Source organism: Cebidichthys violaceus, unplaced genomic scaffold (genome assembly GCF_023349555.1).
Source record: "Cebidichthys violaceus isolate CVI_PGR_0920_01 unplaced genomic scaffold, fCebVio1.0.p SCAF_2, whole genome shotgun sequence".
Taxonomy (NCBI): domain Eukaryota; kingdom Metazoa; phylum Chordata; class Actinopteri; order Perciformes; family Stichaeidae; genus Cebidichthys; species Cebidichthys violaceus.
Window position 1 is genome coordinate 17,522,606 of NW_027176372.1, and position 13,938 is coordinate 17,536,543.

Below are 13,938 nucleotides of genomic sequence, written 5' to 3' on the forward strand. Positions count from 1 at the left end.
TTTGAGTCAAATCTGAATCTGCAACATAACCAGTAAAAATGTTTGGTCATGTAAAGTACACAGTAAGAAGGGCTACCCCCTCTTAATCGATTAACTTTCGGTTGTTTTGGTCTCAGTCAACTAAGATTTCTTAAGTCAATATGTTATTTTTTTAATGCTTTTTCATAAAGAACGACTTATTTACAAGAAACTTATGCGCACATCTCTGCTGAACACAACATTTAAAGAGGTGCTTTTGAGAGATTCTTTTGTGGAGAAGATTTGCAGATCTGTTTTTCTGATTAAATCAACTAATCAATCAAATAAAAATAAAAGAAAATCGCATGAGTGTATGTCGACTAACAATTTATTTGGTCTTGGGAAGTACTAACTGTAATAAGTATACAGTTGAGTTGCCTATTTTCTGAAGGCTTGTTGGGCCCTATTGTAAGTTATTTTGGGGTACAATGACTTCGAATGGTAATTCAATATTTGTAATATCTAAATCTCATATTAAATCTATGTCTGTTTGGGGCCATTTTAGTTGTGCCCTAAGGCAGTTGCCTACCTTGCCTCACGGTAAAGGTTGCCCCTGGAGTTTTTTTCCCGTGAATCTGAGTGTATTTCTCTGTTGTTTCTCACCTTGAGAGGCCGCGACTTGGGTGTGTGCCGCAACTATGATTGACAGGTGTATTGCTCACTTAAATTGTCTGTATGAGCGGTATTTGAGAAAACTGCAACCAGCTACAACACATTCCAAGCATTCTGCCGGTTCTGAACAGGCATGTTTTAAACGGGCACTAGTACCAATAAAATACTACACGGATGGAAGAAAGCATGCAAAAATACGGTCATGACAGTGACATAGCAACTTTACTGAAAAATATAAAATTGGATGAAAACCTTGCATCTATATTATATTATAGATATTCTATTTTTAAGACATAAACATGCTGTTTTTATGGTTTACCTGATGTTAACATAGGTGTAACATGTGTAAAATATAGTAATAAACCTCATGCTTATGGTAATGTACATGCAAGAAGGAGCAGAGAACAGACTTACGTTCACAGAAGTTATCTTGCCAAGTTGACAGGCCTCCTGCAAAGACAGAAGAACATTTCACATCACTGTCTGACTGTAACTCTACAGAGCATTTACTATGGAAATGTGTGAAACCAACAAAGGAAACTGCACTGGGAACTTTCCAGTCTTCTTAAAGTCAGTCAGAGTTCACAATTGACAGTCTCATAGATTTTGTGGTTTAAAGTCTTTTTTTAAGTTGGAATTGAGATTTAGGATGGATATTGATTTCTTCCGCAGAACAAGAGTTTTTTTGAAGCATATTTCCGTGCTCAGTTGGCACGCCAGCAAACCGGGCTGCAGAGTACACACCCTCTCCCCAGAAATGTAAAGAATAGGGCAAACCTGACATCCTGACAACACAAGCCATACAACTGACACTTTGATAAAGATGTTTTCTCTGCATGTCAGGCAGGAAAGTGAAAAGAATATCAAATGAAGCATCAAAAATTAACAATAAACAGCGACAAGCTTCTAAATTGGGAACAAAAGACAACTGCAAGCCTGCAAAATAGCATCATCTCTCTGGGGACTGAGATAACTCACAGAGAGATAAGAGTATTTAATTTTTAATCACCAATTTTGTTTTCTTTGTACTGTAATCTAAGTACATGACTTGATTTTCAAAGAAAATAAAAGAAATCTGGCAGTGAGGAGCCACTTAGACGGGGAGAATCAGAAAGGACTGCTGGGGTAGAATGGTAAAACAATGAACAGGAAACACATTCATGTCAACAGATTATCCCACTATAATTGTTTTGGGATGCTGCTACTAACTGAGCAATAGAGCAGGACACCCAAAGCTATTCATTGAAACAAAATAGAGCTTCATGGTGGACAATTGAACTAAATGGTATTCAAACTTTTGACAAATACCTGCCTGCATAGTAAATCCATTGTGTTGTAGATTTTTTATAATAAGTCATGTTTTGAGTTGGAGATGGGCATATTTAAGAAATGTATACAGGTAAACATTAAATCATCGCATTGCCATGACGTATCTAGTCAAACTAGAATCACGCACACTGAATATTGTTGACTACACTTGCAATGTTTTCTGTGAATAATATCAATATCACTAATATAACTACTGTGCATGTCACCAACAGTTTGTCTCTACTTCAACAGTTTCAAGATTCACATTTTTGAATATGGTGGTTATCATTTTTAGCAATAAGTCATTACGGGACTACTCTGCTTCCATGCCAACATCTTAATTGTTCAGCTCTGTTTTGCTCTGAGTTGTGGGTGTGGCTGTTACTTAACAACAATAACTTTATGTTATGACCAACCTCAAACATGTCAACCGCCTAATCAGTACCTTATGGGGGAAAAAGTCAGCAACCTACTGGTGAACATAGTGGAGCATTTAGCAGCTAAAGAGCCAAAGATATTTCCCACAGGAGTTGGTGGAGACCAAAACCGAGCTAACATTAGAGTAAACATTGGACTTGCATTTGCCAGGTGGATAGAAACGTGACTCCTTATGAATGATAGTGTTGCACTGCTTTTTGTCTGCTGGATGTAAAAATAGCCAACTGTTTCCTGGTAATAAGAACTTCATAACAAGTCAATATTTAGTTTTCAGCTTGCTGTGCTGTGCCCATGTTGAAATCTATGAATGTTCTGAAATAGGTGATGTAAAACACTATTATATCATTTAGCACAAAAGGTCATCAGTTAACCTTTTGTGTTGCTAGCTGAACTGTCCTGCTATAAGGCCCCTGCATACATTTGGTGGTCCATTCTTAAATATATACTAAATCTATGAACTATGATCTCAAAAGTGCAGTTACCATAATCGTTAAGATCAGTAAGAATGGATATATACAACTACTGATGTCTGGATTACTTTCTATTTAATATGAGGCATGCAAAGTAGGTTATGCAAACATTTTAATAAAATATAGATACAATCTAACACAGGACTTTTCCGCATATGGAAACATATATAGTTTATGTCTAAAGAGATCTTATAACCTTGTCATAAAGTGGTGAGTATAATTCAACTGCACCTACTGTAAACTACACACACCAGTCTGACATTGTGGCTGGAACATGCTACAGCACTAACCTCTATAGATTCATTGAAAAGCATAACAAATGTAAAACATTTCAACTTTATTTCTAAAATAAATGTAATTTAAAAATATATACATATGTTCTTTTCTTTTCTTTTTTTTGCATAATTGAGCGCACCAACATTTGTCAGGACTCATTTGCATCCAGTGACTGGTCATTTAAAGCAGGATTTTACTTGAGGCTGCCATCAAGCAGTTGTTTCTTCTCCAAGTAATGTTTTATTCAGCATCTGGTGACACATACTTCAAGTTAGAGACCCTGCGAACCAATTAAATATATGATAATGTACATGAGGGATCTGAGAAGGTGACCTATGCTTGTCTCATACTTGGATGACATTCGAAATATCAGTTGTACATCTGATTGCTGGAGACCATAAATGTATGAGTTTTCTTTTTTTTTCCTCCTCAGTATGGATTGGTCAATGACCTTCTCTCTTTATGTACGCCTCTCAAACTAGCGGTTTCAAAGCACCCACATGCATGCCTGGGAGAAAGAGTTATGCTTAAGATAAGTGCATTTGTTGGTGAACCACATCAAAGTAGAGAGGGATGACTTAGTGAGCAGAGGCAGTGGAGCTCGAACCGAGCCTTTGATCACCCCAGGCACTCTGATCATTAAAATATTGGATAAATAATTGATTAAAAACACCAGACCTTATTGTGCTACGTTTCTGTATCCAAATGAATCCCAATTTTGAGACACAGTCGCTGCACAATGAATGAATGTAGGTAGGAGCATTTACAATACTGTAAAACTGTGTGGCGTGCTTTTCACACCACACATACATATTTACTTTAAAGCACTGTCCATCTGTTCCCGAGCACTGAGTTACAGTATGAACTGGAGACAGCTTGAAGGGCTGCAATAACCTGTCTTCTCCAGTGAGAATCTGAACTGTGGCACAGAGGTAAAAGGAAAGGGTTATAGTCTAAAGGTAGGTGAGAGTGCATTCCAGCTGTGCATAGGTTGCTGGAGGGTAGCTAATATTATATCTACAGTGAAGCCTGCAGTGTGCAAAAAAAACCCACAACGAGCCCACTGTGTGCATACCAGGGATATTAAAAAGAGAATTTTCCATCAGCTTTTGTACATACGCTAGTAAATCTCCCTCAGTACATTTAGAGTATAAAAAATGAATCTTAATGAATCTAGATTTCTAACTTAGAACAACAGGCCAAAGAGTTCTGCATGTATTACTTTAAATGCCTCTTTAAATGCAGCATTAAAGCGGAGCAATATCTTTTACACAACTATTGGGTTGCCAACATAAGCACATTTGGTAGTTATTAATTTCATTAGTAGGCTTGTGTTTCATTTCAAAATTCCTCTTCTGTGATATTGGAGCAATAAAAGATGGAGGTAACAGAAAAGCTTGCTCTTTACAAGTAATGATGGGGAGGCAGCAGCAAACACAGCAGACCTATTTACTTACTAAGTGATAAGTGACAATTCTTGGAGAGCTGTCTCACACGTACCTTAAAACACATAGCAAATCAAATAACTACTATGTCGATTTCCTTGTTATTTCCATTTCTTTGATAAGTTTCTCCCCTTAACCTCTGTGAGCTTGATGACACAGAGCCCTGTCAACTCGAGATAACTAAGGAATAACAATCAACTTCATATTCCTTGTGCTCATTTTCAGCAATTACGATGACAGGTGTCAAAATGATCAGTTGGTTTCACAAGGAAGGACGTATTCCGCTACATTAATATCATATAGAAAATGAAACCCGGCGCATTCTTAAACATTCTTATATGTCCATACTAAATTGGCTGACCTCATCAATCTGTCAGGAATAGGACGGCATCACAGTACAAAGCTTTGTTGAGTTGTATCCATTAGCAGTAAGGTCAAAGTCTTAAAAAAAACGGTACCTGCAGACGCTTTAGTGCAGTTTGTGAAAAAATTATTTTAAAGAATGTATGATGTGATAACTTCAAGTTAGACTGAAAGCTTTAGAAAAAACTCATTCCAGGGGTCCCCATGCTCCTAATAGTTTAACACTAATGAGATCTGCTGCTCCCATCTCTACAGCCTCCCACATTACAGTATACTCCATAGTGTAAATACCTTTGAAGGTGGGGAGAAGCACAGAGTGAGGCAAAGAGACAGGAAGCATGCCAGCTAGCCATAGTCTCTTGAGCTGGCAAAGCTCGTCCTTGCGTATTTCACATTTGTTTTGACTGAGTCAGGGGTTTATTGGTGAGGCTCACTACAGTGTGCTGCTATTCAATTCAGCTAGTCTCCCTGCATGAAGTCTGTAAAAATAATGGTCAGGCAGGACTTGTCAGGTCTGCTTTGTGTACCAGAAATGTCTGGGCAGTGCCACAGTCTACGACTTAAACTGTTTAGAGCAGGTGGGAGAAAAGCACCTGGCCTGCTATCAAGTGGTTATCCCCACGGGTGAGATGGACGTGGCCGAATTCATCCATAGAAGAAAAATGACAGCTTTTGTCAGGTAGCCGTGTCACAGTCACACGCATTCAGACATATGCACGTATTATACAAATACCCTCAGTGGAAAACTTGGACGTGCATGCCATCTGCTCGTGTGTGCACGCACAAGAGACGTGGATGTCTCAGCCAAGAAACAGTGGGCAGAGTTCAAGTTTGCATCCCTTATATTTCTGGCAAACGCAGCATATCTTAGACAGCGTGATAAAACAGTTTTAAACAAAACACCTCCTCATCAAAAGGGGCTAATAAAGTCTTCAATATACTTAAGTGTAGCCTTAGATAAATAGAATCCCCATTTCCCTCTGCATTGGTGTTCAGTTGTCCAAAGTGTATTGATGTACTTATTGACATTCAATAAAGGGAAACCCTCTCAGCAAACCACACGAAGTGGTGTAAATCCTGTACACTTCTTGAGTGTGCACAAGGAGCAGCTTTCCTTTAACACAATTACTAGACAGCAATAACGTCGGAGTGTGTTCGAACCAATTTTGATTTACAAGTGGACAACATGTTGCCTTTTCATCAGCTTATTATTATTAAGTGGTCTGTATATGTGTGTTTTCCCTGGACAATCCCCCCTCTTGCTTCACTCTAAGCGAGGTATTGATCCTTCCAGTCTACCGCCCCCTCCTAATTTCATTAGGCTAGCTGCTGTTAATTACTCCACACTCTAACCTTTTGCTGTTTCATTTGGACCGACAAATTGGGTGAATTAAAAAAAGGGGAGGTAGGAAGAGGAAAAGAGAGAAAGGAAGGAAAAAACTCCCTGGCAGCTGTAGTGGTGGACCCCCTCCTCTCTCTGTGGCACTTGTGTCAGAATCCCAAGCGGCGTAATAATTAAAAAAAGTTCATCAATTTTCTCTTTGCTCATCAAATTATGCAGAAGGAGGCTACTCCGGTAATTGTTGCAGAGGATTCATTTACGAAAACCATACCAGCTAGATCTAGTATGGTTGTCAGGGGAGTTGGAGAATTTTGCCCTTTTCACTTCTTCATGTATTTGTAAAAGATTTCTCAGCTTCAAGCAGGCTGATCATTAATACACACCTTATTCATTTATGCATATTTATTTACAAGGATCATGTGGCAGACATAACTTAATACTAATTTTTGTTTTACTGACAAACCAATTTGTCTTTTAAGGAAGGTGTTATGAGGGTATGATGTGACACATAGCTGCAAAGTTATAATTAGATTTGATTTAATACCTTATGCCATGAGATTACATGTGTGGTGCATGGCATCTAAAGCATACTTAAATCACAGGGGAATGTAATTGATTAACCATATGAGACTGGAAATCAGATGATGAGGACGATGCTCTTAATCCATGTTAAATCAATATAGTCACTTCCTACACATCAAGGGATTATTCAGAGAAATTACTACCAGCTGTAATTGCTGATTTACAACACATCAGATCATTTCTGGCTTGGTGCATCAATGTGTTAATGTGTACATGTGAGTCAAAAACATTTCACTATGAGTGCTTTAATCACCTACTTTAAAGTGGGACAATGTTTCAACATTGATACATTTCCAACCAAGTGAGTGACATTTATAGGATCTCCTGGATCCTTAATATGAGAGACGCCCTTTCCTCAAGGTTGAGTACAGTCTAGTTGAAAAGATTCTACATGATGCAGAAGGAGCCATTCAGAGTACTCCCTTTGGCTGAGATAATAACTTCATCATAATTAGCTTGTGGTGCTCGGGAGTGTTGAATTGTCGGTTGCAGTGGGATCTGGGCTGATTTATTGCTTGATTTAATTACGTATCAAAATTCAATTAGACATGCTTTCAACCAAATTCAAAGTGAGTTTTGTCAAGCTGTCCCTTGAAATCCGGCGCGGCTTGAAGGACATTCTTCATAATGCAGTGACATCTAACTTAATAATTATCGCTTACCAAAAATCACTCGTGCTAAAAGATGAAGATAGAAAAAAATGTAATAAAAAATAAAAAATGCTCTGCCAGTTTTACTTGTTTCACATCTCAACATCGACATCAAACAGCATCAAATAGTTAGAAACAGACCTTGATTCAGTGGTGATGTGAAGAGGGTTGCAGGTACTTTACCAAAAGAAGCTACATGACAAAATGTTCTTTGAGGTTGACTCCGGTTGAGGAAGTGTCTGGCTTTCTTTACCCACATCACTCACTGCCTGCTCACCCTCTTTCGCTCCAGACTACACTAGGGAAAAAAAAAAGGGGAGCTGTTTTGAATAAGTGTCACACCAACCTCCAAGAGCTACATTGATCTTTACTACTATGCAAATTCCGGATGTCATGGTGTCTATGCTAAGAAGCCAAGGAAGGGAAGGAATATTTCAGCCGGAGGTCTTTGACTGAAGTGTAGTCCTTTACCAGGGTTGTAAATACACTCATTGACAATTTTATTAGGTACACCTTGGTATTACTGTGTGTGGCACTTTTCGACCCTCAGAACAGCAAAAAAAAATTTTAAGGCATTGATTCAACAAGATGCCAGAAATGTTCCATAGGGATGATGTATACTGACTTGACAGAGTAGTTTTTGCAGGTTTTCAGTGGCGCAAATTCTGTGAACGTCCCACTTCACCTCATCCCAAAAGTGTTTTATTAGGCTGTGATCTGGGGACTGTGCAGACCACTGGAGTAAAGTAAAGTAATTTCCTGGAACTGTCTTCAAACAACGACACATTATCTTGCTAGAAAATCCCCTCGACAAAAAAACAGTAGCCTGTCAATATGAAGGGTTGCAACTGGTCAGCGACAATGTTGGCTGTATTTATAAAAGCAAAACTATCATAAGCACACCAGGTACTGGCACACATGAGTCATTTATCTGTTTTCATTCAAGCTCATATTTGTTTCCTACAACATCGAGCATTCATTGCATTGCAGAGATGAACATCTTGCCCTTCAATACCACCAACAACACTAACATTACACCCTAGTTATAGTTACTTTTTGTATGTTTATCTTATGTGTATCAATGTTGTATTTACTGTTACAATACACAACAATTAAACAGCTACTGTACTTTTTGTGCAACATCCCCATCCACTCTTAATACTCTAACAAAAGCAATGCACTGTAATTCATATATAACCCATGTAGTCTTGAGCCAGGACGGCTGCCGCTAAGGAAGTCAGGTGACGTAATATAAAGAGCGCCACAGTCCTCTTAGGGACAAAGTGGTTGTGGACAGATAGGTCAAACAGACCCAAATTTTCATCCATGAGACCGCTGTTGATGTCTCATGTGAAATCAAATCGACGTTGAATCACATAACCTTATTTTTGTCATGTAATTAACCAACGGCACCTATGTAAGTTACATAACAAGCATAGTTATTTTGTTTTTTACTTATTTTTACCCAAACCATGATCTTTTCCGAATAGTCTTTTTAAGTACCCTATTTAGAATTTATGTAAAAGTCTGTTTTTGTTTAATTTGCTTTTAGTTTTTTCCATTGTTGTTTAGTTTTTTTTTTACAACCTAATCAAAACCAGCCTGAACTGCTTATGTGTGTTATGCAAACTTCAAATTATATATACACTGTGACAAAGATTACTCCAGCATCCATTTGCTAACAGAATAATCTGTTAAGTATGCTGTGGCTTGAAGAACACTTGATATGTATGGGCCTAATTGTGCAAAGAAAACATTTCCCACTACCATTAAAACCAACAATGCCCTCTGATGCTGGTACAAGATAGGAGAGATCCATAGAGTTTAAATTAGATTCTGACAATCTGCATGATGCAAGAGAAACTTTTGTTAGACGAGGTAAGGTTTCTCCACTCCTCAGAGATTGAGTTTTAATGACCATGTGTCTACACTGAAACTTCTGTGAAATGTCACGGTTAACCAGTCCAATGATCCTCCGTGTGTCACGGTATGCAGATTTTCACATCACCTCATCACTGCAGCATTTCTTTCGCTAAATAGGGCACTTTGTACAAAAAAAATAGAAAAGTGTACTCAGCAGAGCGCAGATCTCCGCCAGGTGTGTCCGCAGCGGCCGCTGCTGTAATGTTTGATTGAATGAATACAAACCACAATTGTCTAACCCCCTGTCTAGACTGCAAGCGTATTAGTAGCGTTTTTCACTCGACCTCGCAACAGATACGCTCTCATGTTAATCTATGGAGCTGCCTGCACTGGCTCTGTTCAGCTACAGTAAAATGCAGTTCACTGTGTAGTGCTTCATATTTACTGTAACACCTCCTCTGACCAGAAATTGTCAGTCGTGCTGTGTTGTTAGCTCTGTTGGCCTAACACACTCTAGGACTCCCACCAGCTGCTAACAGCTAACTAGCTCTCCTCCTACCAACATAAGAAGGAGCGCCCCAATGTAGTCAGTGCTAGGTTTAGTTTGTCATTTGCTAAGCAATGGTTATACATACGTACATGCAAATGTATTATCTAATCGGGCAAATCGAGGGAGGAACAATTTGTAATCCGTATCGGAAACAAGAGTCTAAACTGAAGCAGTTGCTGCGATCCCTACCGGATGGTTAAGAGCAGTGAGGAGTTAGCAGTCATTGAATGTATCAAACAGAGATGCCCACTCACCCACCCACGCATGCATGCACTCATTCACTCATTCACTCACGCACACACACACACACACACACATACACACACACACACACACACACACACACACACACACACACACACACACACACAGAAATTAAAAGTTGGTGCATTTGACTTAAATTTAACTAGATACACTGTAGATGTCGGTGACACATGCGTGGAGCCTACAGGTTTAGCTGGACAGTAAGTGAACCTCTCGAGCCTCGTCTGCAATTGCTGTCTGCTGCATAGTGAGTCAAAAAGGCTTGACGCAGTGTCTGGGGGAGTGAGCCGCATTAATGGGGAGGTACGTGTAATAAAGTGGCCACTAAATGTATTGTCAAAGACGAAACATGGTGGAAACGAGAACGGAAAGCCCCTTGATGTGTCAAAACTTCAGTTTATCAAGATCTGCTAGTAACGTGAATTGTTCATCCGTTTGATCTCTCTCCCATTGAAGCGCCTGACAGTTGTCTTCATTGAGACTGGCAGAGGCATTGTACATAGATTGTGATGTGCAATGACATACTGTATCACAGGCTCATGTTTGAAGCAAAGCCAGAATGATTGTCACTCACTGACAAACATAAGGCACAATGATGATACTGATTAATGATTTTTTTTAGAACATTTATGGAAATGATCCCTTGAAAACGGGGAGTTGCTTCTGACTTTAATTTAAAAACACAATTCATAGCCAAATGGTTAGCTATGATGGCTTTCAGCTAATTTTATCTGGGTTTCAAAATGTATTCATTGCCATTCTTCACATATCAGCACAAGCATAAGGATTTTACAAAGAAGCTTGTTAAACATTAACTATTCCAACGACTGCGGACAAGCGGTAATACTACTTTATCAATGTCTCCAATTGCCTTCTCTGTGCTGAATTGTTGATGGGTCTCACTTCAAAAAGACTGCATTTGTTGCTATTTTGAGTTATATGTAACCTGACCATTGCACTGAGATCAGTTTTATAGTAAGAGATCAGATTTATCATAGAGAAAATTGCATTATATGTGCATCTGGAATCTGCTGTACAACCATTTACTGTGGGTGGTAAGTCAGAACATCATTACTGTTAAATGTTTGCTGTATCTCAGTATAAATAATCTTTGAAATGTCCAATTAGACAACTTATTATGTAATTCTACTTTACAAAGCCGTCATAGTTTTTCTTATCATAATTAGATGAAGAGACACACTAAGCCGATTATAAAAGTTATACATATATAACTTTTATAATGGACCACGTGCGCCAGACAACCAGGCAACCAGAATTGTACATTTGTGTTAAAAGTGCGTGTGATCAGTCGAAAGAATAAAAGTGTCGTTGTTAGCAGCAGTCTGTCATGTCTGTGAATGGGAGAACTCACGGTGACAGCAGTCTTGCGACATTTAATTTTAGCATCAGCAAACGCTTTCCTCTTTGTACTTATCTCACCTCATAAGTACATTTTGAGTGTTTCACGATGCCGTTTAGTGAAAAAGAAAAAAACTTGTGCAGTAATCATTTGCTCATAACTATGGGCAGACAAGATGGCGCACGACACCACGGAAATGCTTGTACATCTACAAGTGAAATGTTGATAAAAAGCTAAAGAACAGATGGTCAAATAGGCAAATAGAAATGATTAGTAAAAAAGAAGGCAACTGCCTATACAGGGAAAACACAATTTGTTGCTTAATAACAGCAACATTGAATGCACCCAGCACACAAGAACTAGTTTGACTTCATGATCCTGATAAAATATTTACAGTCAATATACTGAATATTTAGGAAGAGACTACATCTTCCACAGTCTCGGGTGAGACAAATGCCAAGTTTATGAATAGTTTGTCAGGTAATCTAACTATGAAGCAAGAAATATCAGTATGCATGTGTCTGCATGTCCTCGTATCTCAAGAACCGTTCACCCCATCTACTTCACACTTGGCGTGTATATTGCTGGGGCTTTTTGTAGCAGCGGGGGAGGGGGCTCTTGCGGACTGAGTCGCGGGCACATGGGAGATTTAATTTAACCCAAACCACAATCTTTTCCTAAACCTAACCAAGTGGGTTTGTTGACTAAATTCAAGCAGATCTCTGGAAGAAAGAGTTCTCTGGCAGAAAGCCCTTGAAGGCACACTTCTCACATGTGCCACCCGAAGTGGGCTGTCCACAGGAGGTCTTTACAGGCCGCAGCTCATTGACTGCAGTTCACGTTGCAGTTGTGAACTGGATGCTGAATATACTAACGCTACAACTAAACCTTTCTCCCTGGAGTCAATGAGTAATGAGCTGTTTTTGATAACTCCCGGGGGCCAAGCAATCGGCACGGGCTCCGAACAGTCATTGCACTACTTCATATGAATGTGAAAGCAAAGCAAGACGATTGCTTAGTTGCAGTGAATCCTTGTCTGCATAAGCTCTCCAAATCTACATATTGTTGGCAGTTGTTGGAAGTTCCGCATTTCTAAGCACACAGTTAAACTGCATAATATTCCCTTCTATGTTCGCTAATGGTGACTTATATGAACAGGATACATTTAATTGAATATTTTTCTGACAACTTCGTTCTAATATGTACTGTAACTGTCAACTCTTGCGTGGGAACACAGACAACCCTTCTTGCAAAGCCAGTGGCACAGACTTGGTAAAACATTGATAAAGCACAGAGACAAGGCTCACAGTCATATCCCCATTTGCTCCATGCATATCTCCCTCAAATATGTTGATGTCAGTTTTTCTGGCAGTGCAGTCAGTTAAAAGTGTGTCATTGATGTAATTCAAAAGCCACTGAGCACAGAGCTGTCTCTCTTCCCCTGCCTGCCTCACCCAACTGGGGTCCATCACCATCACCAAAACAAACTTCGTCTTACTGCCAGGGTAATTTTTGCTCCTCTTTCACCACTGAGCACCAGTCATATTAATATCTTTGTAGAAAGCAAATGTGTGCTCCAGGAGGCCAGTCCCATGTGCTTTTTCCCCCGAACCTCTTGCTGTTTCTCTGGCCACAACCAAGTGCATTAACATATGTTCTAACAGTGCACAGTGCTACTCTGCATTGGTAAATGCCTTATTATAGCAAGACCCGCTCTGTGCTTTTCCACTGAATATCCATAAGTAGTAAAACACAGCCATATCCGCCCACTCAGAACAGTAGGGATGTGTCTCACATGACAGGGGGGCTCCTTAAAATTTAGTCAGAGGCCATCTTTGTCAAATTGATATTCCTCCCACTCACAGTAATAGCGGGTGGTAATAATGACAAATAAAGGCAATATAGCTACTGCATGGTACACACTGTGCGTAATAAGGTCATCTGCTGGTTATGTTTCTTTTTTGCTCTGGTATTTATGCCTTTTTAGCATGCAGAGTCACATTCTCTCAGTATGACTTACATCTCCAAAGACTACGCCAGTGTGAAATATGCAAAGGCAGAGGGTGAGAAAAATATCCTGAGCAATGCAGCATGTTCTTGCCTAGAGAGCTTGCACGCTTGTAATCATTTCCAAACTTCAATTTCCTCTTATTATTCCATTTGTTTTGTTTTTCTCAGTTTTTTCCTTATTGTCTATAGAAATACAAGGCATTTCAAAGATCATGAAATCAGTGTCAAGAAATAAAAGCATAAGAACTGCATCCTTTACAATGGGTGCGAAATTGTGAGATGATGCTTACTATCATCTAAACAGCCTCTTGGCAATGATGCACAAACTACTTTTGCACTGAAGAAAGCAAACAGAAAAATAATGAGGCACATGGAAACACGTCTCAT

The 13,938-nt window shown here is 39.2% G+C and overlaps 1 protein-coding gene across 2 annotated transcripts in view; it reads right to left on the reverse strand.

Annotated features, from left to right (window-relative positions):
• Positions 1–13,938, reverse strand: part of pcdh11 (protocadherin 11) — a 125,075-nt gene that overhangs the window by 49,304 nt on the left and 61,833 nt on the right. For both annotated transcript variants that reach the window (XM_068714905.1, XM_068714904.1), the window contains exon 5: positions 1,045–1,080. In XM_068714905.1, coding sequence (XP_068571006.1) covers positions 1,045–1,080 — 36 coding nt within the window. The remainder of the gene's footprint in view (positions 1–1,044; positions 1,081–13,938) is intronic.